General features: G+C 43.1%; 1 protein-coding gene across 1 annotated transcript in view; it reads left to right on the forward strand.

The window, feature by feature from the left end:
- The first annotated feature begins 932 nt into the window (after window positions 1-932).
- Window positions 933-27,919, forward strand: part of LOC106606702 (cytoplasmic phosphatidylinositol transfer protein 1) — a 120,322-nt gene continuing 93,335 nt past the window's right edge. The window contains exon 1 of the mRNA XM_014203058.3: window positions 933-1,637. Coding sequence (XP_014058533.3) covers window positions 1,590-1,637 — 48 coding nt within the window. The 5' untranslated portion in view covers window positions 933-1,589. The remainder of the gene's footprint in view (window positions 1,638-27,919) is intronic.

Genomic DNA, 27,919 nt, shown 5'->3' on the forward strand with positions numbered 1-27,919 from the left:
ATGCAATAATGCAATCCATGTATTTCATAAGCTATAGCGCACAGTTATGATTGCACAAATTAAATATTTTACTGAAGAAAAAAATACATTGGTTTATTATAGGTTTTGTGAAACGGGTTATTTATGTTTGGTGATCTCTGGCTGAGCTGCATGCACCGCTGCTCATGCGCCCAGGGTTGAAGGCTGTAGGGTGACTTCAGTTGCGGCATCCTATTTCAGCCTGGTCTCATAGAATAGATGTAATATAGTAATGCAAATCCTGGATTGGAACGAGTATGTTTGATATGGTTACATAAGGCAGATGATTACTTAAAGGAAAAATGAAAGTAGCCTTGTTGGTCGGGGTGGATGGGTGGGCATACAACACAACATCTAGCAACCCAAACGTTGTGAGTTCAATTCTCATCGTGGACAACTTTGGCATTTTAGATAGGCTAACTTGTCAAATGCTTACTACTTTTTATCTACTTTTCACCTACTTAGCATGTTAGCTAACTCTTTCCCTAACCTTAACCTTAACCATTTTAGCTAACCCTTCCCCTAACCTTTTAAACATACTCCTAAACTTAACCCTAACCTTAACCTTAACCCTAACTCTATCCCCTAACCTAGCTAACATTAGCCAGCTAGCTAATGTTGGCCACCTAGCCACCTAGCTAGCTTTGTAACATATCATACGTTTTGCTAATTCGTAACAAATTCTATATTTAGAAAATCGTAACATATTGTACAACTTGCAAATTTGTAAAATATTGTGCATTTTTAAAATTCTTAACAAATAATACGAATTGTAATTTGTAAAATATCATATGAAATGGGTGATGGACATCCACAAATTAATACATGCCATACCAAAATGAGTATCTCGGATTTACATAAATAATATTATGAAATGCTCTGAGACCATGTTGCCTATTTCTACATCGGAATGAATGGGCAGTTGTTTTCTGTTCATTGCGATGTAAAGAGGGAGTGCTGAATGTTGCAATAGAGTATTGTCAGTTTACCGCCAGACAGCAGCATCACTTTGATGATGTAGCCGAACAACAACAGCAAACTCGTCAATTCTGATTTGGGATCAACGTGGCTCAATTCAGAGCTCACTGAGCGCTTGCTTTGTCCGGGATGTTAGCTCTGCCACATGACACTTCGGATGACTCTTGGATAGTGCTCAGAGGAATTTAGCCTAGAGTTCATCACCGTTTTTGTAATGCTTTTCTTTTACAACTAATATTACCATCAGAAGCGTTGCTGATCTTGACCGTGCCAATTATTTTGCTAATGGGTCGTTTTAGTGGCTGTTCTCTCGTGATTTCAGTGAGAAGATGACTGCGTTTACTTTGCTCTGCTCGGTCGTGTGATTGCAGTGGCATAGCGCACGCTCACATTCAACGCTGGACTGAGAGCATAGCTGTTCTCTTCAAATATAACGATTGTTTTGTTTTTATCAGTCTCGTGCTTATCGTTGATGACAATTGCCTAGCGCTGTCATACGTTTGAGTTGCCATAGACCGCCAACAGACACAGAACCTGAACGTCGTTTCAACTTCTGGTCGTTTCTTTGACAACTGTCTTGACGGAGGAAGAATATGTTGATGAAGGAATATAGAATATGTATGCCGCTCACTGTGGAAGAGGTAAGTTAGGGTACTTATATCTCCCAGTTTTTCTGAACATTTTGCGTTTTCTTTTGTCCTACAACTAAACCTAAAACTGAAAGGTTTAGGCTTTGCATGGTAGGTATCGCGTTGGTCGTTGTATGGAATGTCTACCATGCTAGTTGCAAACTGGATGGAGTAGGTAGGTATGCCATTTTCTTGTGAAGAACTTTGGTACCACACTGATTTTAAGAGTTATTTAGAGTACTGTAGGCTAAACCACAGGGTGGTGCTATTGGAAGTATGCTAGGCCTACGCCATACTTTCCTTGTTTGGTTTATTGCGTTTAAGTGCAAAATCTTCACATACATATCTAAGACACTAAGCAAAAAATGTAAGAGATGTTACAGTATGTTGTCTGTGTGTGTCACCCTGCTAGCCTACTCATACAACCATCAGTTAGGACTTCTGGCACTCTGTAACTACAGTGCCTCTCTAACGGTTTCCCTCTGGTACAAATATAGAGGTGACTGATCGTTTGTTTGATAGATTGATTGAATAACACAGGCTTATCTGCTGGTTATTATGTGTCTTTCAGGAGCAACCCTGCTCTGACTCCGTTTCAGGGAGCTGGGTGTCCAGATGGCTAGGCTTGCTCTTGGTCATTCGTTCTGTGTTATCATTAACTTTAGATTTGGTAGTCACAGCTCTCTGCCCATATTATGTCAACGGGGGCTGGTTTATTTTATTTTAGATAATCAACAACATTATTTTTATTTGAGAACCATTTTTTGGGGAGGTGGGGACACTGATTTTGTTTGTTTGGTTACGTTTTATGTGTTCCTTGTTCCTTTATCCTTCACCATCATTTTGAGCCTAGGAGTGAGTTTCTGCAATTTACAGACCGTTACTTTAAAAATAAATATTTATATGACGAGAGGAAAGAGAGTCGAAGAGCGAGTAACAGTGCATTCGTAAAGTATTCAGACCCCTTAACTAATTCCACATTTTGTTACGTTACAGCCTTATTCTAAAATGTGTTAAATTGTTTTTTCCCCCTCATCAATCTACACGCAATACCCCATAATGACAAAGCAAAATCAGGTTTACATTTACATAAGTATTCAGACCCTTTACTCAGAACTTTGTTGAAGCACCTTTGGCAGCGATTACAGCCTCAAGTCTTCCTGGGTATGACGCTACAAGCTTGGCACACCTGTGTTTAGGGAGTTTCTCCCATTCTTCTCTGCAGATCCTCTCAAGCTCTGTCAGGTTTGATGGGGGGCGTCGCTTCACAGCTATTTTCAGGTCTCTCCAGAGATGTTCGATCGGGTTCAAGTCCAGGCTCTGGCTGGGCCACTCAAGAACATTCTGAGACTTGTCTCGAAGCCACTCCTGCATTGTCTTGGCTGTGTGCTTCTGGTTGTTGTACTTTTGGAAGGTGAACCTTCACCCCAGTCTGAGGTCTTGAACGCTCTGGAGCAGGTTTTCATCAAGGATCTCTCAGTACTTTGCTCCGCTTGTCTTTCCCTCGATCCTGACTAGTCCCTGCTGCTGAAAAACATTTCCACAGCATGATGATGCCACCACCATGCTTCACCGTAGGGATGGTGCCAGGTTTCCTCCCGACGTGACGCTTGGCATTCAGGCCAAAGAGTTCAATCTTGGTTTCATCAGACCAGAGAATGTTGTTACTCATGGTCGGAGAGTCCAAGCAGACTTTCATATGCCTTTTACTGAGAAGTGGCTTCCGTCTGGCCACTCTACCATAAAGGCCTGATTGGTGGAGTGCTGCAGAGCTGGTTGTCCTTCTGGAAGGTTCTCCCATCTCCACAAAGGAACTTTGGAGCTCTGTCAGAGTGACCATCAGGTTCTTGGTCACCTCCCTGACCAAGGACCTTCTCCCCTGATTTCTCAGTTTGGCCGGGTGGCCAGCTCTAGGAATAGTCTTGGTGGTTCCAAACTTCTTCCATTTAAGAATGATGGAGGCCACTGTGTTCTTGGGGACCTTCAATGCTGCAGAAAGTTTTTGGTACCCTTCCCCAGACCTGTGCCTCGACACATTCCTGTATTGGAGCTCTACAGACAATTCCTTCGACCTCCTGGCTTGGTTTTTTGTCTGACATGCACTTTCAACTGTGGGACCTTATATAGACAAATCATGTCCAATCAGTTAAATTTACCACAGGTGAACTCCAAGTTGTAGAAACATCTCAAGGATGATCAATGGAAACAGGATGCACCTGAGCTCAATTTCGAGTCTCATAGCAAAGGGTCTGAATACTTATGTAAATAAGGTATTTCAGATTTTTATTTTTGATAAATTTGCTAACATTTCTAAAAACCTGTTTTCACCTTGTCATTATGAGGTAGTGTGTGTAGATTGATGATTATATATATATATATTTTTTTAATCCATTTTAGAATAAGGCTGTAATGTAACAAAAGGTGAAGGGGTCTGAATACTTTCCGAATGCACTGTATGTGGGGGTGGGGGTGTTCATCCCCTTCATTCAATGACACTGAAGTAAACTCCTGTAATGATCATTAGTATTACCTATTTTTGTCCTTTTAGGGATGGTTTCTAAGAAATTACTTCATTTTTTAAAATTTGAATTTGGATTGTTCACATGTTCTATAGTGAAAAAAATATAAACGCAACATGCAGAAATGTCAAAGATTTTACCGAGTTACAGTTCATATAAGGAAATCAGTCAATTGAAATAAATAAATTAGGCCCTAATCTATGGATTTCACATGACTGGGAATACAAATATGCATCTGTTGGTGACAGATGCCTTTAAAAGGCAGGGGCGTGGATCAGAAAACTAGTCAGTATCTGGTATGACCACCATTTGCCTAGAGTTGATCAGGCTGTTGATTGTGGCCTGTGGAATATTGTCCCACAAAGTTGCTGTCGTACACGTCGACACAGAGCATCCCAAACATGCTCAATGGTTCACATGTCTGGTGAGTATGCAGGCCATGGAAGAACTGGGACATTTTCAGGTTCAAGGAATTGTGTACAGATCATTGCCGTGCATGCTAAAACATGAGGTGATGGCAGCGTTTTGTGTGTATGGAACATTTCTGGGATTAGGGTTACAAAGGGTCGGAAACTTTCCGGTAAATTTCCGGAATTTTTCCATGGGAAGTTAAGCCCTGGGAATTTAGCTTAAATTCATCAAAAAAGTTAACTTATAACAGTGAACCTTTTTTATGGGATACACGTAAGGCAATTCTACGTCTTGTGGCATATTTTGGTTAAACTATCCCCAATTCAATGGAATTGCAACCCTCTGCCTGCACAGTGCATTCTTCCATCACATGTAGAGCTGATTCTCAAGATCTTGCACACTAATGAGATGCTATTGAGCCCACACTACTACACTGTCTGAGCCAAGGACTAAATGCTTTCTGGTAAGTTTTGATTACAATACTGGGTGGGGTGAATATATTTTATACGACATTCATGATTTTTTGTTAACTAGTAAGTAGTAGCCTACAGCAATGTGTGTTTAAATAATTTCTAACTTGTTAACAATTTATGCTAATTAGTTTTTGCTACCATGTGGGTTTTAGCTTGCTTGATCCCACTAACTGAGGAGTGTTAATTCACCTATTTCCATACATGTTTCATTTTAAAACCATTTATCTTACAAAGGTGTTGTTTAATCTAACTGTTTAACTATTTATCTGTACATGAAATTGTATTATAATTTCTTTACCTATTTTTTTCTAATCTTTACAGGAAAATGCCACGGGTACTATCTGATGTGTGGAGACATTTCACTGCAGCTAATGTAGAAGGAAAAGCTGTGTACGTTTGCAAATACTGTGCCAAATCATATGTGAAGAATGCAACAAAGATGCAGAATCATCTGGCCAAGTGCATAAAGTTCCCTCAGCACTCACAACAAGCAATCTCTGACAAAAGTTCCTACACTTCTATTCGAGGTGAAAATTATGAATCAGACACCTTAGCGATAGCAACAACTCATGGTCCTCCTGGAATCAGACGTTTTTTTGACTCAGTGGAGGAACATAGTCAGAGAAATGCTGATGAATGTCTTGCTCGAGCTGTGTATGCAACTGGTTCACCTCTGATGCTCACAGGCAATGGAAGATATTTCTGAATGTTCTTCGCCCAGCATACACCCCTCCAACCAGACATGCATTATCTACTAATTTGCTGGATGCAGAGTTCAAGTGAAGGTCAAGCAAATCCTAGAGAAAGCAGACTGTATTGCAATCATCTCTGATGGGTGGTCGAATGTTTGTGGGCAAGGAATAATTAACTACATCATCTCCACCCCTCAACCAGTATTCTACAAGAGCACAGACACAAGGGACAACAGACACACCGGTCTCTACATTGCAGATGAGCTGAAGGCAGTCATCAATGACCTTGGACCACAGAAGGTATTTGCACTGGTGACAGACAATGTTGCAAACATGAAGGCTGCTTGGTCTAAAGTGGAGGAGTCCTACCCTCACATCACACCCATTGGCTGTGCTGCTCATGCATTGAATCTGCCCCTCAAGGACATCATGGAACTGAAAACAATGGATACACTCTACAAGACAGCCAAGGAAATGGTTAGGTATGTGAAGGGTCATCAAGTTATAGCAGCAATCTACCTCCCCAAGCAAAGTGAGAAGAATAAGAGCACCACATTGAAGCTGCCCAGCAACACCTGTTGGGGTGGTGTTGTCATCATGTTTGACAGTCTCCTGGAGGGGAAGGAGTCTCTCCAAGAAACGGCCATATCACAGTCTGCCAATATGGACAGACCCATCAAGAGGAGCCTCCTGGATGATGTATTTTGGGAGAGAGTGGTAAGCAGCCTGAAACTCCTGAAACCTATAGCAGTAGCCATTGCACAGATTGAGGGAGACAATGCCATCCTGTCTGATGTTCAGACTCTGCTTGCAGATGTAAGAGAAGAAATCCGTACTGCCCTGCCCACTTGACTGTTGCTCCAAACAGAGGAAACTGCAGTTCTGAAATACATCAAAAAGCGTGAATACTTCTGCCTGAAGCCCATACATGCCGGGGCGTACATGTTGGACCCCAAGTCTGCTGGCAAGAGCATCCTGTCTGGTGCAGAGATCAACAAGGCCTATGGTGTCATCACTACCGTGTCTCGCCACCTTGGCCTGGATGAGGGCAAGGTTCTTGGCAGTCTGGCGAAGTACACTTCCAAGCAAGGGCTTTGGGATGGAGATGCAATATGCCAGTCGTGCCAGCATATCTCATCAGCCACCTGGTGGAAGGGACTTTGTGGATCTGAGGCTCTTTCCCCTATTGCCTCCATCATCCTCCAAATCCCACCAACATCAGCCGCCTCAGAGCGCAACTGGTCCTTGTTTTGGAACACACACACCAAAGCACGCAACAGGCTGACCAATACAAGGGTTGAAAAATTGGTGGCCTTCCGGGCAAATTTGTGGCTTTTTGAGCCTGACAACGAGCCATCCTCAACAAAGTTAGAAAGTGACAGTGAAGATGAGGCCTCAGAGTTTGATGTTCAAGAGATAGACATTGAGGAGGTCCAGGGAGAAGACATGGAAGCCTGAGAGGAAGATCATCTAGAAAGTAAAGCTTTGGTTATCATTTTACAGATGTATGTTGAAAACGTTTTTGGGAGATGCAATGGATCATTGGGGATCATTCAATATTCCCGTCCTTTTGTTTTTCAGTGAAATTATCCCATGTGAAGAGTGAACTCATTTAATTAAACTTCAATTCGTTACAAATGTCATTTTTTTCTATTGGAAGGGTTTAATAATTAGCAATTATGTCTACTTATGATAAGGTAAACTGTTTATGTTTCTGTCTCCATATGGTAAATATATCCAATGCAAAAAACATCTACATTTAACTGGTATTAATATTAATTTGCATATATTCCCATTAATTACAATATATTCCCGTAAATTCCCACGGAAAGTTTCCACCTCTGAATATTCCCCAAAATGTGCAACCCTATCTGGATTTTTTAGTTCAGCTCATGAAACATGGGACCAACACTTTACATGCTGTGTTAATATTTTTGTTCGCTATATAATGTATATTTAAACATTTTGAACTTAAAAAACAAAACTTTGTAAAAAAAAAAAGAAAAAAAAAAAGAGTCAACTCCAAAATTGTATAATGGTTCTATGAGTTCTGTCACATGTCATCTCTACAGCTGCATCCCAGACAGGGTCTGTAGTTGTTGTGGAGCACTGTGTGTTGTTCCTGATTAGAGGAAACACTCCCACCTTGGCCACTCTAACCATACAACACTGGTCTGCTGGCACCTCAGTGCTTTTCTATTTTGTTGACAAAATTATGCAGATGTGTTCACAGGCTGTGGGAGTTCCCTGGCTGCGAGACACTGGCAGTTCATTTACTGCAATCTGGGATGATGAGATACAGTTCGTTTGATCTCAGGGGCATTACACTTGATCTTCAAAGGGCAGAAAAACTATTTCAGTTCCCTGTGGATTATATTACTGTATCTTCAGAGAAAGAGAGACAGAGAGAGCGCTCTGCTGCCCACAGACTGTTTGTTTGATGCCAGAATAGGATCCTGAGCCTTCTCTTTGTTTCATGACCTTGCTGTGTTCTGATACCCCTGCCCTCAGTCATGACCTGAGAGGTCATCCAACCATTAGATTCCTGTTTGCTATAAGATGACGACCAGAGTTGACACTGCATTCCTCTATTCCTCAGCAAGAGGAATCATCTGTTTCCCCTGAAACATCAATTAGGCTTATTAGTGTGTCATAAAGTCACAGGATCCAGGAGTCATTACACCCATTCCAAACATGTCAACACTTCACAAGAACGAGGTTCTCTTACGTAAAAAGAAGCTAATGAACCCTTAGTTGCCATGGAAATGTCATAAAGGGGTGTAAGTCATAAATTCAAATGAAAAGCTTTCTGCTTCTACAGACGCGTACCTATGGACCCTCTTTAGGTCTCTACAGAACATTGACTGAGGTGTTTCTATATGGACTCTCTGGTCTCGCAGCAGGTACAGTCCAAACAAACACCTCAGTTACAGTGCTTTATTTCCACGGTGACATTGTTTTGCCGGGGAAATGAGAGCGGTGAAGGTTATCCCTTAAAATAGACCGAGCACAGCAGAATAGTTTGACCGGTTTGACAGATGGCCTCTCATTTTGCTGCTGCGTGGGATGTGCAATTAACAGAAGGGACAGTGAGTTCAGGGTTTAAAGTAGTTTTCTTTCAGTACTCTCCGCTTGCAGGTTGAAACTACTCGACTTTCAGTCCACTTAAAAGAGGAAATGATCAAAAGGACGAGGTTGAGAATGTTATCATTCAATGGGCATATCTGATGTGCTATATCCAATTACAACCACTTCAAAATAAAAGTATCCAATGTGTTCCATTACCATAAAATCACTTCAAGCTCAATTCAATGTTATAGCTCCATAATGTCATGAACGACTAAAATAGCCTTGGCTTTTACTGTGGGACACATCTTTGTTCTATCTGTAGGGCATCTGTTGTTTCCAGGTGGTGCTTCAGTTTCAAATTCCCACCTCTGGACTTGAGCATATGGAATGGATGGATTTCCATGAAGCTTATTGGTATCTGTGAGTGTTTGCTGTGTTTTGGTATGTTAGGAATAGTTGGCCTTACTGTCTTCACTACCCCTAGGGTTTCTTTGAGGTCGCAATGATCTAACCATCTACGTGTGTGACCAGGTGTACTATTCCCTAGGTCACAGCATTGATTTCCCCACAGTTATTAACAAACGAGAACATTCCCTACTCCCCATTGAAGAGACCAAGTGAGAAAGTATCACCCTCTGAAGTCTATCGAACCTCATCCAACCTTATTGTTCTCTCATCAACCCCACCAGTAAATTGTTCTTGTGTGTTGCCGTGTGATTGTGATTATAGGTCTGTCACTATATCACGGCTCTGGACAGGCTTAGTCTAGCTGGCTGAACACTGGCGGTCTGGCCACTGGCTATAAACCAGATGGGGTTCTTTTTTTGGGCTTACTTGTGATTGAAGATTATATTTTCCCTCCCGACCAGGCTGCCGGTTTAATCTGTTGATGATATCACTGGACTGACCTCCAGTCAGTTTGATGACGTGGTCTAGCTCCAGCCAGTTGCATGGCAGTGTGGATCTATCTCAGAATTGAAATGGCCCTTAGCATTTGTCTGAATGTTCACCAATAAGTGGCTGTCAGATGATTTTTTTTTTTACCTTGAAATATCACGGACACACTGCTTCAGACACACTGCTTCAGACACACTGCTTCAGAGACACTGCTTCAGACACACTGCTTCAGAGACACTGCTTCAGAGACACTGCTTCAGACACACTGCTTCAGACACACTGCTTCAGAGACACTGCTTCAGAGACACTGCTTCAGACACACTGCTTCAGACACACTGCTTCAGAGACACTGCTTCAGAGACACTGCTTCAGAGACACTGCTTCAGAGACACTGCTTCAGAAACACTGCTTCAGAGACACTGCTTCAGAGACACTGCTTCAGAGGCAGATGGATGTAGGCCTATGCTATATCAAAAGCATAGACTATATCAAGTGTTGATTATGTAGGCTACTTGTTTCTTTTTAGTCCATTCAAGTAGAGACAATCCTGGTGGTTACCTTGTTCTAACTAAATCATAACTCCATGCGTTTTCCTCAGCGTTGGGTAGGATACTTTCTAAACGTAATCTGTTAGTTACTAGTTACCTGTCCAAAATTGTAATCAGTAACGTAACTTTTGGATTACCCAAACTCAGTAATGTAATCGGATTACATTTCCCCCTAAGAGGCATTAGAATGCATTTGGTGTATCATCATAATGGCCTCTGACTTGTCGTCAGACTCACTCAGGTGGAAAACTTAAAGTTGCGTCTTTTTTCAATGCTGAATTGAATGTCGTTGAGAAAACAGAGAGGTGTAATTTCCTGCAAACATCCTTTCTGAATTTAAAAGTAATCCAAGAAGTAATGTAGTTTTTCAAAAGTATCTGTATTCTGATTACAATATTCTTGCTGCTAATGTAACCGATTACAGTTCGTTTTTTGTAATCAGATTACATGTAATCAGTTACACCTTTCTGTAATCAGTTACTACCCAACCCTGGTTTTGCTGTTCTAAACGATTCCATCCCCCGGTGCGGGTCATCTGCAATGCTAATACTTTACATAAGATAACGGAACTGTCACGACTCTTCTCATCACATGTCATCACTGCATGGCATGCAGCACCATCAAGAGAGACATAGAAAAGTGTCATTAAGTCTGGGGATAGATTTTTTTTATGTGTGAAGCTTCGAAGCACAACTTGAAAGCATGACTCTGTTATGTTCGCTGCACTTCTTAAAGGTTTAGAAAATCAAATCAAACAAATCACGTTTTATTTGCTCTGTGATGTGCCCTGTGGTGTGTGGTGTGTGTTTAGACTATGTGCCCTGTGGTGTGTGGTGTGTGTTTAGACTATGTGCCCTGTGGTGTGTGGTGTGTGTTTAGACTATGTGCCCTGTGGTGTGTGGTGTGTGTTTAGACTATGTGCCCTGTGGTGTGTGGTGTGTGTTTAGACTATGTGCCCTGTGGTGTGTGGTGTGTGTTTAGACTATGTGCCCTGTGGTGTGTGGTGTGTGTTTAGACTATGTGCCCTGTGGTGTGTGGTGTGTGTTTAGACTATGTGCCCTGTGGTGTGTGGTGTGTGTTTAGACTATGTGCCCTGTGGTGTGTGGTGTGTGTTTAGACTATGTGCCTTGTGGTGTGTGGTGTGTGTTTAGACTATGTGGGTGTGTGGTGTGTGTTTAGACTATGTGCCCTGTGGTCTGTGGTGTGTGTTTAGACTATGTGCCCTGTGGTCTGTGGTGTGTGTTTAGACTATGTGCCCTGTGGTCTGTGGTGTGTGTTTAGACTATGTGCCCTGTGGTCTGTGGTGTGTGGTGTGTGTTTAGACTATGCTAGGATATTTTCTTCTCGCTGAAGCTCTCCCATGGAGCTTGAGGGGCGTGATGGAGTGTTTCTAATGTTGGCTCTGCATTACAATGGTGACTCATAGCATCTCTCTGAGGCATAAAAAACTAAACTCCTTTCATACAAATAACCTACCATTTCTCTCTCTTGTGAAACAAATAACCAACAATGACACACAGACTAATCTACTGATGAGACAACACAGAGAATGGGTCAATGTCTTCTTCTGTACTGGCTATCAGATGTCTTGATTGTGTCTCCCAGAGTTGAGCTTTGAAAGATCTGGGCAGTGTTCAATAGGCTCAAAACGGGAGAAAACATGTCGAAACGAATAGTCACTACCTGAACTCCAATCAGAATGCTCTTTTAGATTTATTTGTTTAATTATGGTTTCCCGTTTGGTGCCTCCTGAGCACTACCCAGGAGCTCTATTGTTTCACCAGCTACCCTGTACCACTCTGCTCTTATGCTGTGCCTTTCCCCACAGGTCCCTAAGCTATTGGCATTTGATTTAAAACCCCCCACAAACAGCCTCTTATCTGCTGTCTAGTGACACAGGAACACTGCACACAATTATATGACATCCAGGTTTGAGTGATTGAACAGATCTTACATCTCATGCAGGGATACTGAGGAAGGAACAGTGAATGAAATATCAAAGTATTGGTGGCTGAATGAACAACTGGAGTTTGTGTGTGTGTGTGTGTGTGTGTGTGTGTGTGCGTGTGTGTGTGTGTGTGTGTGTGTGTGTGTGTGTGTGTGTGTGTGTGTGTGTGTGTGCGTGTGCGTGTGCTTCCGTATGTGCATTCTGGCTCAAGTCAGTTTGTTCGTTTGGTAGTAGAGCTTTCTTCCCTCACTTTGAAGAGGCTACAGCTGTTCGGGATGTTGCCGCTAACGACTCCCTGATGAGCATCGAGGAAATGTTTAGTATTCAGCTCGTGGGTCACCGATGTAATCATGTTCTGGCATCACAGTGTGAACCAACCAACCCTCTGTCAGCACCACTAACATCACTGACGTCCCTATTCCCTATTCACCCAGACAGGTAGGCTAGGTACACAGAAGAAATTACAGTCATCACAGGAGAGTTAGACTGTATAATCACTTTCAAGGTGATAAGGAGATTTGATTTGATTTGGATCCCCATTAGAAGACGCCATGACAACAGCTAGTCTTCCTGGGGTCAGACACATCATGAAAAATACATTACAAACAAAAATACTTTAAAATGTACATTCTGTACATTGAAAAAACATTAACAAATAGACATTACACACATTTAAAATACCTGTAAGGCAACATTTAACAGTCAATACTTATATTCAGGGTCATTGTCACGTCCTGACCAGTATAAGGGGTTATTTGTTATTGTAGTTTGGTCAGGACGTGGCAGGGGTGTGTTTGGTTTGTGTTGTTGGGATTTTGGGGTTAGTTGTATGGTCCTTATTTTTATATGTCTACGATCACTTCTAGGTGTTGTATTTCTTTGTTTTGGCCTGGTATGGCTCTCAATCAGGGACAGCTGTACATCGTTGTCACTGATTGGGAGTCATACTTAGGTAGCCCTTTTTCCCACTGTGTTTGTGGGAAGTTGTTTTTGCACAGCTGTGTAGCTGTCGTGCGGTTTTTCTTGTTTTGTGTTCTCTTGAATAAAGTTTCAGATGTTCATGAGACCCGCTGCGCCTTGGTCCACTACCTTTGACGACGGCCGTTACAGTCATTATCTGTCCATTCATATGGTCAGCCTTAGTAGATGTACTTTTAATGTTTTCTTCAATGTGAATCGATTTTTCACTTAGGAAATATAAGGTGATAACTTGAGAATAAGTGACACTTATTCTGGGACTTATTCCAGACTGTGGGAAGTTACAGAACGTTCCTATAGAAATACATGGTGTGCAGTAGACATGATTTGCTGATCCTGATTCAGCTAATTAAAGTTTTGGAGGATTAGTTGAGTAGTTAAACCAGGTGTTGTAGTGCTGGGCCGGGACAAAAGCCTGCTGGTGGCCAAACCCAGAAGGGAAGAACACTACCGTAGCATGTAGCAACAGACCAAACTGTAGTTAATTAAGAGAACACTCTCCTTTGAATTTAGGCAAATAGAATGTCATGGCAACAGCTTATTGAGTGGCTCTCAGACTTGTGGCTCATGACAGGCTAAGTGGTTCTGTAATCTCTATCTCATCTCTTTTTATCTCCAATCTCTCTATGATGATGATTATTATTATTGACTGACAGCAACTTCTATTGTATTAATCTCGCATTTCAGAATGAGAGAAACCCGTCTTCAACCCTCTGAAATTGGTGTGTGTGCGTATAAAACGCAGCATAAAATACAGTATTCTTCATGGTGGTGGAGCTATTTGAAACTAACAGTCCCAGCCTCGCTCTCCAGTCCCCAAGGTAGAGGTTCTCTTCTCTGGCTACGAGGGGACCGTTCCCTTGCCTCTGTCTGGATCTCATCGTTCAGACTGGCCTGGCACAGAGAGACCAGACGGAAGGAGACGCACTCACCTATCCCCACTGCTAGACGTCAGGGGGTGAGTGTAGTGTGATATGCAGAACCTTCTCTGCTCCCTCACTGCGTCTCCTCCATGGCCTGGTGGCCAGTCTGTTTCTGCTCCACCATGCCAACTTGCCGTTGTCTTGCCAATAATTGGCACCGATGCATTCCAGACTGTTTGGTAAAGCAATGATACAGTGTAGCGTTGTTATAGAAACAGTGATGTGTGCTATAGAGGCTTGTATTTTTAGGCACTCCGTCAAGAATTTGTCCATAAAGGGAAGTGGTCATATTAACACATAATGTAGTTCCTACTAAAGGGTTTGCCTCGTTGCCTCTGTCCTCTCCAATGTATGGCAAGGGAGAGAAATACCTGTAAACAAGGAGGACATTGTGGTATGTAGCCTACATTTATTTTCATTACAAAACTTGGACTTCCAGTTTGTCTTAAAGTATTTCAACCTCAGTGCTCCTTGTTGTTATGGTTCTCATCCATTCAATTGGCAATTTAGGATCCTATTTGTCCTCTTCCTGAACGGAGAGATGAACTGTCCTCTCCTTGTGCTCAGGCCACAGTGTAATGAGGCCTGAAGAATGGAGGGAACACAGAGAGAGAACAACAAATGAGAGTGTCATTGTTACTCTGCCAACCACTTTAGAAAACAGTGGAAGTGTCTACTCTGCATATCCTTTCTAATAAAACTGCATTTGTGTGTGTGTGTGTGTGTGTGTGTGTGTGGTGTGTGTGTGTGTGTGTGTGTGTGTGTGTGTGTGTGTGTGTGTGTGTGTGTGTGTGTGTGTGTGTGTGTGTGTGTGTGTGTGTGTGCGCGCGTCTCCATTGAGCTCTCTGGAGCTCTCAGTGCCAGCCAGCACTGTAACTGCAGTACTTTTAGTCATGCTGTTGGCCTGGACTGGACTTGCTCTGAAGACACCTTGGAGAGGAAATCTCTCTGAATGAAGTGTGTGTGTCATAGAAAGACTCCAGAGTGTGTTTGTGTGTATTGTAGAAAGACTCCAGAGTGTGTTTGTGTTTGTCATAGAAAGACTCCAGAGTGTGTTTGTGTGTATTGTAGAAAGACTCCAGAGTGTGTTTGTGTTTGTCATAGAAAGACTCCAGAGTGTGTTTGTGTGTATTGTAGAAAGACTCCAGAGTGTTTGTGTTTGTCATATAAAGACTCCAGAGTGTGTTTGTTGTAGAAAGACTCGAGTGTGTTTGTGTGTGTTGTAGAAAGACTCGAGTGTGTTTGTGTGTGTTGTAGAAAGACTCCAGAGTGTGTTTGTGTGTGTCATAGAAAGACTCCAGAGTGTGTGTGTCATGATTGTCGTATGAAGGAGCGGACCAAGGCGCAGCGTGTGTATCGTTCCACATTTTATTATAACTGTGAAACTATGCAAGACATACAAATAAACTACTAAACAAAATAACAAACTGTGACAAAGAGGTGAAACATACACTACCTCCAAATAATCTCCCACAAAACCTAGTGGGAAAAACAACAACTTAAATATGATCCCCAATTAGAGACAATGATGACCAGCTGCCTCTAATTAGAGATCATCCCCCAAAAACAACATAGAAATACAGAAACTAGAACCACACAACAGAACATTTAAACTAGACAAAACCCCCTGTCACACCCTGACCAACTCTACCATAGAAAATAAAAGCTTTCTATGGTCAGGACGTGACAGTGTTTGTGTGTGTTGTAGAAAGACTCCAGAGTGTGTGTGTGTGTGTGTGTTGTAGAAAGACTCCAGAGTGTGTGTGTGTTGTAGAAAGACTCCAGAGTGTGTGTGTGTGTCATAGAAAGACTCCAGAGTGTGTGTGTGTGTCATAGAAAGATTCCAGAGTGTGTGTGTGTGTGTGTTGTAGAAAGACTCCAGAGTGTGTGTGTGTGTGTGTGTGTGTGTGTGTGTGTGTGTGTGTGTGTGTGTGTGTGTGTGTGTGTGTCATAGAAAGACTCCAGAGTGTGTGTGTGTGTTGTAGAAAGACTCCAGAGTGCGTGTGTGTGTGTGTGTGTGTGTGTTGTAGAAAGACTCCAGAGTGTGTGTGTGTGTTGTAGAAAGACTCCAGAGTGCTGTGTGTGGTGTGTGTGTGCGTGTGGACTGACTAAACAATGCATCACTTACACATGCTGTTTGTATCTACAATAGTCAGTCACCAGATTAGCCCATGTAACTTCCACTTCATCACAGCAGGACCATTTCAACACTATTCATTCTCAGTGTAACACTCATGGCTATGTTCTGATATGAACTGAAATAAAAGCATGACTGTTTCACAAACAAATGGACTTTTAGCAGAACAGTCTGTCTTTCTTGATCGCTATCCTCTATAGAACACCTGACAACACTTCCGTTGCCATCCCTCAAAAATCCTCTACAGCAAGGCACGTCTTATTATACACCTGTATTAGCCTGTAATTCATCCAAGGCTATTGAACCGTATCTCAGATAAAGGTAGCTAGCCTTGATATGGCTGTAGTAGCATCCAGTATTATGGAACATTGAGTGTAAATAATGGAGTCTGTATCAGGGATAGTGAAGCAGCAGGAGAACACTAACCTAACGTAGCAGGAGTAGAAAGACGTTTTTCAGGGGAAACGGAAGTTAGGTTGAAAATACTGTATCCCTGAAAACCGGAAGCATCCGCTTTCTGTCAACGCCGCTGTGGGTGGGAGGACACTGATGTACCTCCCAGCCAATCAGTTGTCAGTGTTACGGTTGAGTTATGTCACTGTGTTACTCTGTCTGGAGGACACGGCCCATTAGCTATTACTGTGATGGAGTCTGTCTACCACACACACTTTGGAGAGTCATGCAGACTCCCCAGGCAGACTACATTAGAGAATGGCTGCATCCCAAACAACACCCTGTTCCCTATAAAGTGCACTACTTTTGACCAGGGCCCATATTAATGCACGATGTAGGGTGCCATTTGAGAGTCATTCTATGATTTAGCCCAGTTGGGGCTGAAAGAGCCCACTAAGCTTGGCCCACACTGGGTAATACTGTTTATTCATTTAGAGACGGCTGTTGATAATGGACAGACACACTGGGTAATACTGTTTATTCATTTAGAGACGGCTGTTGATAATGGACAGACACACTGGGTAATACTGTTTATTCATTTAGAGACGGCTGTTGATAATGGACAGACACACTGGGTAATACTGTTTATTCATTTAGAGACGGCTGTTGATAATGGACAGACACACTGGGTAATACTGTTTATTCATTTAGAGACGGCTGTTGATAATGGACAGACACACTGGGTAATACTGTTTATTCATTTAGAGACGGCTGTTGATGATGGACAGACACACTGGGTAATACTGTTTATTCATTTAGAGACGGCTGTTGATAATGGACAGACACACTGGGTAATACTGTTTATTCATTTAGAGACGGCTGTTGATAATGGACAGACACACTGGGTAATACTGCTTATTCATTTAGAGACGGCTGTTGATAATGGATAGACACACTGGGTAATACTGTTTTCATTTAGAGTCGGCTGTTGATAATGGACAGACACACTGGGTAATACTGTTTATTCATTTAGAGACGGGCTGTTGATAATGGACAGACACACTGGGTAATACTGTTTATTCATTTAGAGACGGCTGTTGATAATGGACAGACACACTGGGTAATACTGTTTATTCATTTAGAGACGGCTGTTGATAATGGACAGACACTGGGTAATACTGTTTATTCATTTATAGACGGCTGTTGATAATGGACAGAGACACTGGGGGTGGAGGGAGAAGTCTGTATGCTGAGTAATACACAACCAGTCAAAGGTTTGGACACACCTACTCATTCGACCATGAAGTCCTGATTCACACAGTCTCCTCTGAACAGTTGATGTTGAGATGTGTCTCTTACTTGAACTCTGTGAAGCATTTATTTGGGCTGCAATCTGAGGCTGGTAACTCTAATGAACTTATCCTCTGCATTAGAGGTAACTCTGTCTTCCTTTCCTGTGGCGGTCCTCATGAGAGCCAGTTTCATCATACGCTTGATGGATTTTGCCACTGCATTTGAAGAAACTTTCAAGTTCTTGAATTGCTTCTTATTGACTGACCTTCATGTCTTAAAGTATTGATGGGCTGTCGTTTCTCTTTGCTTATTTGAGCTGTTCTTGCCATAATATGGACTTGGTGTTTTACCAAATAGGGCTATCTTCTGTATACCACCCCCACCTTGTCACAACACAACTGATTAGCTCAAACACTTTAAGGAAAGGAATTCCACAAATTAACTTTTGGCAAGGCACACCTTTTAAAACACATTCTCACTTACATATTCCTGTCAACAAACTGATATGAAATTAATGTAATTCAGTGTTTTCTAATGATACAGTAGGATTTACACGGCTGTTAGAACCTGTCTTTTATTGGCTATCGTTTCCATGGAAAATGACTCGTGCACCAATGTGAAGTTTATAGGAGCATATGAAATTGGGTGTCAAATGAAAGCTAAGAGTCTATTTTTGGGGAATTAAGGCATAAATACATTTTTCAACCGTTTTCCCATCTTAAAATTAGGAATAAGTAAAAGCTTTGATTTGTGGATAAACAGATGGAAAAGGGGTCTTAGAAAACAAATACCAGAAAAAGTATAAAGGTATTAGAAATAATGTCATCAAAACACAATAATGTTGACGCCAACTAATATCAACACTTATATTTAGTTTTGGAGAAATGGTTTACCTTCTGTAAGTTTAGGAAATATATCCTTGTGCCTTGTAATTCCATTAACAGAAACCCACAAACAGCAGGTATCTTTAAGATATTTTCACATTTCTCTCCCTCAGGAGGGAGGATAATGAAAGTTCACAGAAGTAACTAGTAATGGTAGACCTACCAATTAATTATAGTGATTTAAAACTTGTAATTCTGTTACCAAACTGGTAATGGAATTACAAAAAAAATCAGTAATTACTGTACTTTTTACTCCTTTTTCTCCCCAATTTCATGATATTCAATTGGTAGTTAGTCTTGTTCCATCGCTGCAACTCCCGTATCGACTCAAGAGAGGTAAAGGTCGAGAGCCATGCATCCTCCTAAACACGACCCTGTCAAGCCACACTGCTTCTTGACACACTGCTTGCTTAACCCGGAAGCCAGCCGCACCAATGTACATGACCGAAGTCAGCGTGTATGCATACGGCCCAGCACTAGGAGTCGCTTAAGCGCAATGGGCCAAGGACATCCTGGCCGGCCAAACCCTCCCCTAACCCGGACAACGCTGGGTCTGCGACACAGCCTGGGATCGAACCCGGGTCTGTAGTGAGACCGCTGTGCCACTCGGGAGGCCCTGGCCTCGATGTTAATGTCCTCAGACGGACTGGACCAGATCTGAACCTATCATATATGTATATTTAGATTTATAGATGTATGTACAGTACAGTGAGTACAGTAGAGTACAGTACAGTGAGTAGAGTACAGTGAGTAGAGCAGAGTAGAGCACAGTACAGTGAGTAGAGCACAGTACGGTGAGTAGAGCAGAGTAGAGCACAGTACAGTGAGTAGAGCACAGTGAGTAGAGCAGAGTGCAGTGAGTAGAGTAGAGCACAGTACAGTGTGTAGAGCAGAGTAGAGCACAGTACAGTGAGTAGAGTGAGTAGAGCAGAGTAGAGCACAGTACAGTGAGTAGAGCAGAGTAAGTAGAGCACAGTACAGTGAGTAGAGCACAGTGAGTAGAGCAGAGTGCAGTGAGTAGAGCAGAGTAGAGCACAGTACAGTGTGTAGAGCAGAGTAGAGCACAGTACAGTGAGTAGAGTGAGTACAGTGAGTAGAGCAGAGTACAGTACAGTGAGTACAGTGAGTACAGTACAGTGAGTAGAGCAGAGTAGAGCACAGTACAGTGAGTAGAGCACAGTACAGTGAGTAGAGTAGAGTAGAGCACAGTACAGTGAGTAGAGCAGAGCACAGTACAGTGAGTAGAGTACAGTAGAGTGAGTAGAGTAGAGTAGAGTACAGTACAGTACAGTACAGTGAGTAGAGCAGAGTACAGTACAGTGAGTACAGTACAGTGAGTAGAGCAGAGTACAGTGAGTAGAGCACAGTACAGTGAGTCGAGTAGAGTAGAGCACAGTACAGTGATTAGAGCAGAGTACAGTACAGTGAGTAGAGCAGAGTACAGTGAGTAGAGTAGAGCACAGTACAGTGAGTAGAGCACAGTACAGTGAGTAGAGCAGAGTAGAGTACAGTACAGTGAGTAGAGTACAGTGAGTAGAGTACAGTACAGTGAGTAGAGTACAGTGAGTAGAGCAGAGTACAGTGAGTAGAGCAGAGTAGAGCAGAGTATAGTGAGTAGAGCAGAGTATAGTGAGCAGAGCAGAGTACAGTGAGTAGAGCAGAATAGAGTACAGTGAGTAGAGTACAGTACAGTGAGTAGAGCAGAGCACAGTACAGTGAGTAGAGCACAGTACAGTGAGTAGAGCACTGTACAGTAAGTAGAGCAGAGTAGAGCTGAGTAGAGCAGAGCGGAGTATAGTGAGTAGAGCAGAGTAGAGCAGAGTACAGTACAGTGAGTAGAGCAGAGTACAGTACAGTGAGTAGAGCAGAGCAGAGTACAGTGAGCAGAGCAGAGTACAGTGAGTAGAGCATAGTACAGTACAGTGAGTAGAGTACATTGAGTAGAGTACAGTACAGTAAGTAGACCAGAGTAGAGTAGAGTACTGTACAGTGAGTAGAGCAGAGTACAGTACAGCACAGTGAGTAGAGCAGAGCAGAATAGAGTACAGTGAGTAGAGTACAGTACAGCGAGTAGACCAGCGTAGAGTAGAGTACAGTGAGTAGAGCAGAGTAGAGTACAGTGAGTAGAGTAGAGTACAGTGAGTAGAGTACAGTAAGTAGACCAGAGTACAGTACAGTGAGGAGAGCAGAGCAGAGTACAGTACAGTACAGTACAGTGAGCAGAGCAGAGTACAGTACAGTGAGTAGACCAGAGTAGAGTAGAGTACAGTGAGTAGAGCAGAGTAGAGTACTGTACAGTGAGTAGAGCAGAGTACAGTGAGTAGAGTACTGTACAGTGTGTATAGCAGAGTAGAGTACAGTGAGTAGAGTAGAGTACAGTGAGTAGAGTACAGTAAGTAGACCAGAGTAGAGTACAGTACAGTGAGTAGAGCAGAGCAGAGTAGAGTACAGTACAGTGAGCAGAGCAGAGCAGAGTACAGTACAGTACAGTGAGCAGAGCAGAGTACAGTACAGTGAGTAGAGCAGAGTACAGTGAGTAGACCAGAGTAGAGTACAGTAAGTAGAGCAGAGCAGAGTAGAGTACAGTACAGTGAGTAGAGTAGAGTACTGTACAGTGAGGTGAGTAGAGTACTGTACAGTGTGTATAGCAGAGTAGAGTACAGTGAGTAGAACAGAGTACTGTGAGTAGAGCAGAGTACAGTACAGTCAAATCTCTGCTGATCTGTGCTGTATTGTTCTGCACTGTACTCTACTGATCTCTGCTGTGCTGTATTGTTCTGCACTGTACTCTGCTGATCTCTGCTGTGCTGTATTGTTCTGCACTGTACTTTACTGATTTCTGCTGTGCTGTATTGTTCTGTACTGTACTCTACTGATCTCTGCTGTGTTGTATTGTTCTGCACTGTACTCTACTGATCTCTGCTGTTCTGTATTGGTCTGCACTGTACTCTACTGATCTGTGCTGTATTGTTCTGCACTGTACTCTACTGTTCTCTGGTGTGTTGTATTGTTGTGCACTGTACTCTACTGATCTCTGCTGTATTGTTCTGCACTGTACTCTACTGATCTCTGCTGTGTTGTATTGTTGTGCACTGTACTCTACTGATCTGTGCTGTGCTGTATTGTTCTGCACTGTACTCTACTGATCTCTGCTGTGTTGTATTGTTGTGCACTGTACTCTACTGATCTCTGCTGTGCTGTATTGTTCTGCACTGTACTCTACTGATCTCTGCTGTGCTGTATTGTTCTGCACTGTACTCTACTGATCTCTGCTGTGCTGTATTGTTCTGCACTGTACTCTACTGATCTCTGCTGTGCTGTATTGTTCTGCACTGTACTCTACTGATCTCTGCTGTGCTGTATTGTTGTGCACTGTACTCTACTGAGCTGTGCTGTATTGTTCTGCACTGTACTCTACTGATCTCTGCTGTATTGTATTTTTGTCCACTGTACTCTACTGAGCGGTGCTGTATTGTTCTGCACTGTACTCTACTGATCTCTGCTGTGCTGTATTGTTCTGCACTGTACTCTGCTGATCTCTGCTGTGCTGTATTGTTCTGCACTGTACTCTACTGATCTCTGCTGTGCTGTATTGTTCTGCACTGTACTCTACTGATCTCTGCTGTGTTGTATTTTTTTCCACTGTACTCTACTGATCTGTGCTGTATTGTTCTGCACTGTACTCTACTGATCTGTGCTGTGCTGTATTGTTGTGCACTGTACTCTACTGATCTCTGCTGTGCTGTATTGTTCTGCACTGTACTCTACTGATCTCTGCTGTGCTGTATTGTTCTGCACTGTACTCTACTGATCTCCGCTGTATTGTTGTGCACTGTACTCTACTGATCTCTGCTGTGCTGTATTGTTCTGCACTGTACTCTACTGATCTCTGCTGTGCTGTATTGTTCTGCACTGTACTCTACTGATCTCTGTTGTGCTGTATTGTTCTGCACTGTACTCTACTGATCTCTGCTGTATTGTTGTGCACTGTACTCTACTGATCTCTGCTGTGCTGTATTGTTCTGCACTGTACTCTACTGATCTCTGCTGTATTGTTGTGCACTGTACTCTACTGACCTCTGCTGTGCTGTATTGTTCTGCACTGTACTCTACTGATCTCTGCTGTGCTGTATTGTTCTGCACTGTATTCTACTGATCTGTGCTGTATTGTTCTGCACTGTACTCTACTGATCTCTGCTGTATTGTTCTGCACTGTACTCTACTGATCTCTGCTGTGTTGTATTGTTGTGCACTGTACTCTACTGATCTGTGCTGTGCTGTATTGTTGTGCACTGTACTCTACTGATCTCTGCTGTGCTGTATTGTTCTGCACTGTACTCTACTGATCTCTGCTGTGTTGTATTGTTGTGCACTGTACTCTACTGATCTCTGCTGTGTTGTATTGTTGTGCACTGTACTCTACTGATCTCTGCTGTGCTGTATTGTTCTGCACTGTACTCTACTGATCTCTGCTGTGCTGTATTGTTCTGCACTGTACTCTACTGATCTCTGCTGTGCTGTATTGTTCTGCACTGTACTCTACTGATCTCTGCTGTATTGTTGTGCACTGTACTCTACTGATCTCTGCTGTGCTGTATTGTTGTGCACTGTACTCTACTGATCTCTGCTGTATTGTTCAGCACTGTACTCTACTGACCTCTGCTGTATTGTTCTGCACTGTACTCTACTGATCTCTGCTGTATTGTTGTGCACTGTACTCTACTGATCTCTGCTGTATTGTTCTGCACAGTACTCTACTGATCTCTGCTGTATTGTTCTGCACAGTACTCTACTGATCTCTGCTGTATTGTTCTGCACTGTACTCTACTGATCTCTGCTGTGTTGTGCACTGTACTCTACTGATCTCTGCTGTGTTGTGCACTGTACTCTACTGATCTCTGCTGTGTTGTGCACTGTACTCTACTGATCTCTGCTGTGTTGTGCACTGTACTCTACTGATCTCTGCTGTGTTGTGCACTGTACTCTACTGATCTCTGCTGTATTGTTCTGCACTGTACTCTACTGATCTCTGCTGTATTGTTCTGCACTGTACTCTACTGATCTCTGCTGTATTGTTCTGCACTGTACTCTACTGATCTCTGCTGTATTGTTCTGCACTGTACTCTACTGATCTCTGCTGTGTTGTGCACTGTACTCTACTGATCTCTGCTGTGTTGTGCACTGTACTCTACTGATCTCTGCTGTGTTGTGCACTGTACTCTACTGATCTCTGCTGTATTGTTCTGCACTGTACTCTACTGATCTCTGCTGTGTTGTGCTGTGATGTCCAAACTTGTGAAACATGAGTAGAATGATATTCATAATTCTGCAATTATTTGTAGTACAGATCAGGGACCCATGATGTAATTCCATTACCCGGTGTAAATCCACTTCACTTACTGTAATTCAATAACCAAAATATATTTTTTCAAACTCAAGGTGACACCCCATTCTTTCTGCAGAAATCTTTGAATCTTTATTGGGAGCAGATATTTAAGAGTTTTTGGAAGATGTGTTCACGTTAAAACCTGAGGGAGATTTATCTGCACAGTTCTTCCACTGAATTCGTTTTTGTCAAATGTTCAGTGTAAATTGTTGAAAGTAGTCCTTGTGCGTAGAGTTGTATGGTTTGTTAAAATTTGAAATAATTAATTTTGTTTGGCCTAGATTTTAAAGTGAAATTCCGTTACTGTGGAATTGCCCTTAAAGGCGCTGCATGGTCAATCCAACGTCTGCATTGGCCGTGCAGCATTTACAGTGATACGGCCTCAGGATGTTCATACTTCTTACCCTTCGCTGAGCAGTGCAGAGCTGTTGTGAAGGAAGTTGTCAAGGAAATGAGTTTGTGTTTCTACAGGACCTCCCGCCCCAACCTACTGTCAACCAGTCATGTCAATGCGGAGCTATACGGAGCCCTCCGCGTTGTTCCAACATTTGAGAGGTGCACGGCGATGCGGTATTGGCCTCTGCATGCCTCCGGAGGCTCCGCTATTGCGTCACACCCTCCATACGGCGCCTCCCTCCACATTTTCGGATCAAGCATAAATTGGCTGTTAGGTTATGAAGTACAATTTATCTTTCATCCAGGGACCTAATGTTAACACATATTCACTGGCCTATATTTTCTACACCATTACCAACCACAGCTATTATGTAACAGCTGTTTATATCAACAGCTGTAGTGAGCTGGGCTTTTTTATATCTGTGTTTCAGTGTAGTTTTTCTTTGCCCTGTGTATTCACATTAAGTATTTGGCCTAGATGTCTTTGTGACCTGATATCTCTGGCTGTGCACTGTGTCCAGAACAGCTCTAGTCTCTCATCTCCTCTCATATCCTTTCCTCTCCTACTCCTCTCATCTCTACTCCTCTCATATCCTCTCTACTCCTCTCATCTCTACTCCTCTCATATCCTCTCTACTCCTCTCATCTCCTCTCATCTCCTCTCTACTCCTCTCATCTCCATTCCTCTCATATCCTCTCTACTCCTCTCATATCCTCTCCTCTACTCCTCTCATATCCTCTATTCCTCTCCTTTCTACTCCTCTCATATCCTCTCCTCCTCTCCTCCTCTCCTCTCATATCCTCTCCTCTCTACTCCTCTCATATCCTCTCCTCCTCTCCTCTACTCCTCTCATATCCTCTCCTCCTCTCCTCTACTCCTCTCATATCCTCTCTACTCCTCTCATCTCTACTCCTCTCATATCCTCTCCTCCTCTCCTCTACTCCTCTCATATCCTCTCTACTCCTCTCATCTCTAATCCTCTCATATCCTCTCCTCCTCTCCTCTACTCCTCTCATATCCTCCCTACTCCCCTCATCTCTACTCCTCTCATATCCTCTCCTCCTCTCCTCTACTCCTCTCATATCCTCTCCTCCTCTCCTCTCATATCCTCTCCTCTCTACTCCTCTCATATCCTCTCCTCCACTCCTCTCCTCTCATATCCTCTCCTCTCTACTCCTCTCGTATCCTCTAACTGTGTACATTTTTCCACTCTGAAAAAGAAAGATCCTGAGGTCTCACCTCACACACACACACACACACACAGTCATCTGTTCCACCATCTGGCATGAAAAAGCACAACTCAGGACTTGAGAGCTAATCTAAGCACAGATGAAAGAGGAGACTCACAATAAAGTAGTGTAATGTACAGTCAGCAAGCTCTGTTATGTAAGGTCTAATCCAGGCTAAAAACACATCTAGGCTTTCATCTACAGTGTAGAGGCTGCTGTATGGAGTTGTTACTGTAGGGGGGTTGATATGGTCATGCAAATCCTACTAGGATGGGAACACGCTCTCTGTGTGTGTGGTACAGTCTACAGTCTAAGCATCCTTAGATAGATGATTTGGAGGTTCTTATTGGCCTATAATAACATGGGGTTCTTATATGATTGCTTGGTGTATAACGAGCTATCACTGTTTAGCTAAACAGAGCAGGAAATCTTCCATCACCCCCCTCCCTTCCTCCCTCCTCCCTCCTCCCCCCCACCCCCTCCTCACCCCTTCCTCCTGTCTCACTTCCCCTATCTCTCACCCCTTCCTCCTGTCTCACTTCCCCCCTCACCCCCCTCTCTCACCCCCCTTCCTCCTGTCTCACTTCCCCCCTCACCCCCTCCGCTCCTCCCCACCCACCCCTTCCTCCTGTCTCACTTCCCCCATCTCTCACCCCAAACCTAGTTTACTGTGGACATCCTGTCTCTTCAGGAACAAACAATGGCTGCTTTAAATAGAACAGGACTGACACATTAGTGTCTGTGTTTGAGTTAGGGCCATGTCTATCACAGCCAGATGAACAGGAGAGAGAGACAGGGTGCAGCTGAAAGCACCATACTACTGGGTGTGATGTAGTAGAGTGTAAGGGTCTGTAATACTGGGTGTGATGTAGTAGAGTGTAAGGGTCTGTAATACCGGGTGTGATGTAGTAGAGTGTAAGGGTCTGTAATACCGGGTGTGATGTAGTAGAGTGTAAGGGTCTGTAATACCGGGTGTGATGTAGTAGAGTGTAAGGGTCTGTAATACTGGGTGTGATGTAGTAGAGTGTAAGGGTCTGTAATACCGGGTGTGATGTAGTAGAGTGTAAGGGTCTGTAATACCGGGTGTGATGTAGAAGAGTGTAAGGGTCTGTAATACCGGGTGTGATGTAGTAGAGTGTAAGGGTCTGTAATACCGGGTGTGATGTAGTAGAGTGTAAGGATCTGTAATACCGGGTGTGATGTAGTAGAGTGTAAGGGTCTGTAATACTGGGTGTGATGTAGTAGAGTGTAAGGGTCTGTAATACCGGGTGTGATGTAGTAGAGTGTAAGGGTCTGTAATACTGGGTGTGATGTAGTAGAGTGTAAGGGTCTGTAATACTGGGTGTGATGTAGTAGAGTGTAAGGGTCTGTAATACCGGGTGTGATGTAGTAGAGTGTAAGGGTCTGTAATACTGGGTGTGATGTAGTAGAGTGTAAGGGTCTGTAATACCGGGTGTGATGTAGTAGAGTGTAAGGGTCACACACACACACCACGACTTCCTCTCACACTCTTCTGAAGGTGCGCATCATAGTCTGTTGTGGTTTGAACCCTGTGAACTGAGCTCCCACTTCACCATCAGTGAGCCAATGAACCGTGCCCCATCACCTCTGTGAACCATCAGTCTAATTATAGATCCCATCTACACAGGGTCTGAAGGCCAACCATAGAGAATCATAGAGATGTCTCTCCGCATACATTAAAATGAGCTGAGATTTCAGTCTGCTATCTGTCCCCATGCATAGTACATGCTCTGCCTCAGGCCAGAGGTAGGCTAGGGGTTAATGTAGGCTGTAGCATTGGGCGAGAGATAGCGATATCGTAGACAAGTAGAGAAAAACACATTCACACACAGGGAAAATAACTGAGATTTGACCCGAGCACAGAGGTGAGTGACTATCCCCGGTTGCCATGGGAACGTGTGCAGCGACACTGCTGATTAGTCGTCTCTGAAGATGAAGTGATGTGTGTATATTCTCCTAGGACCACTGGAGTCTAGCTGACCCATGGCCTCATTCCATTCAGTAGCAGTCATTAAAGTATGTTTACTCACTCCCCCCCCCCACCCACACACACACACACACACACACACACACACACACACACACACACGCACGCA

The sequence above is a fragment of the Salmo salar genome, chromosome 06 (assembly GCF_965601325.2).
Source record: "Salmo salar chromosome 06, fSalSal1, whole genome shotgun sequence".
Lineage (NCBI taxonomy): Eukaryota > Metazoa > Chordata > Actinopteri > Salmoniformes > Salmonidae > Salmo > Salmo salar.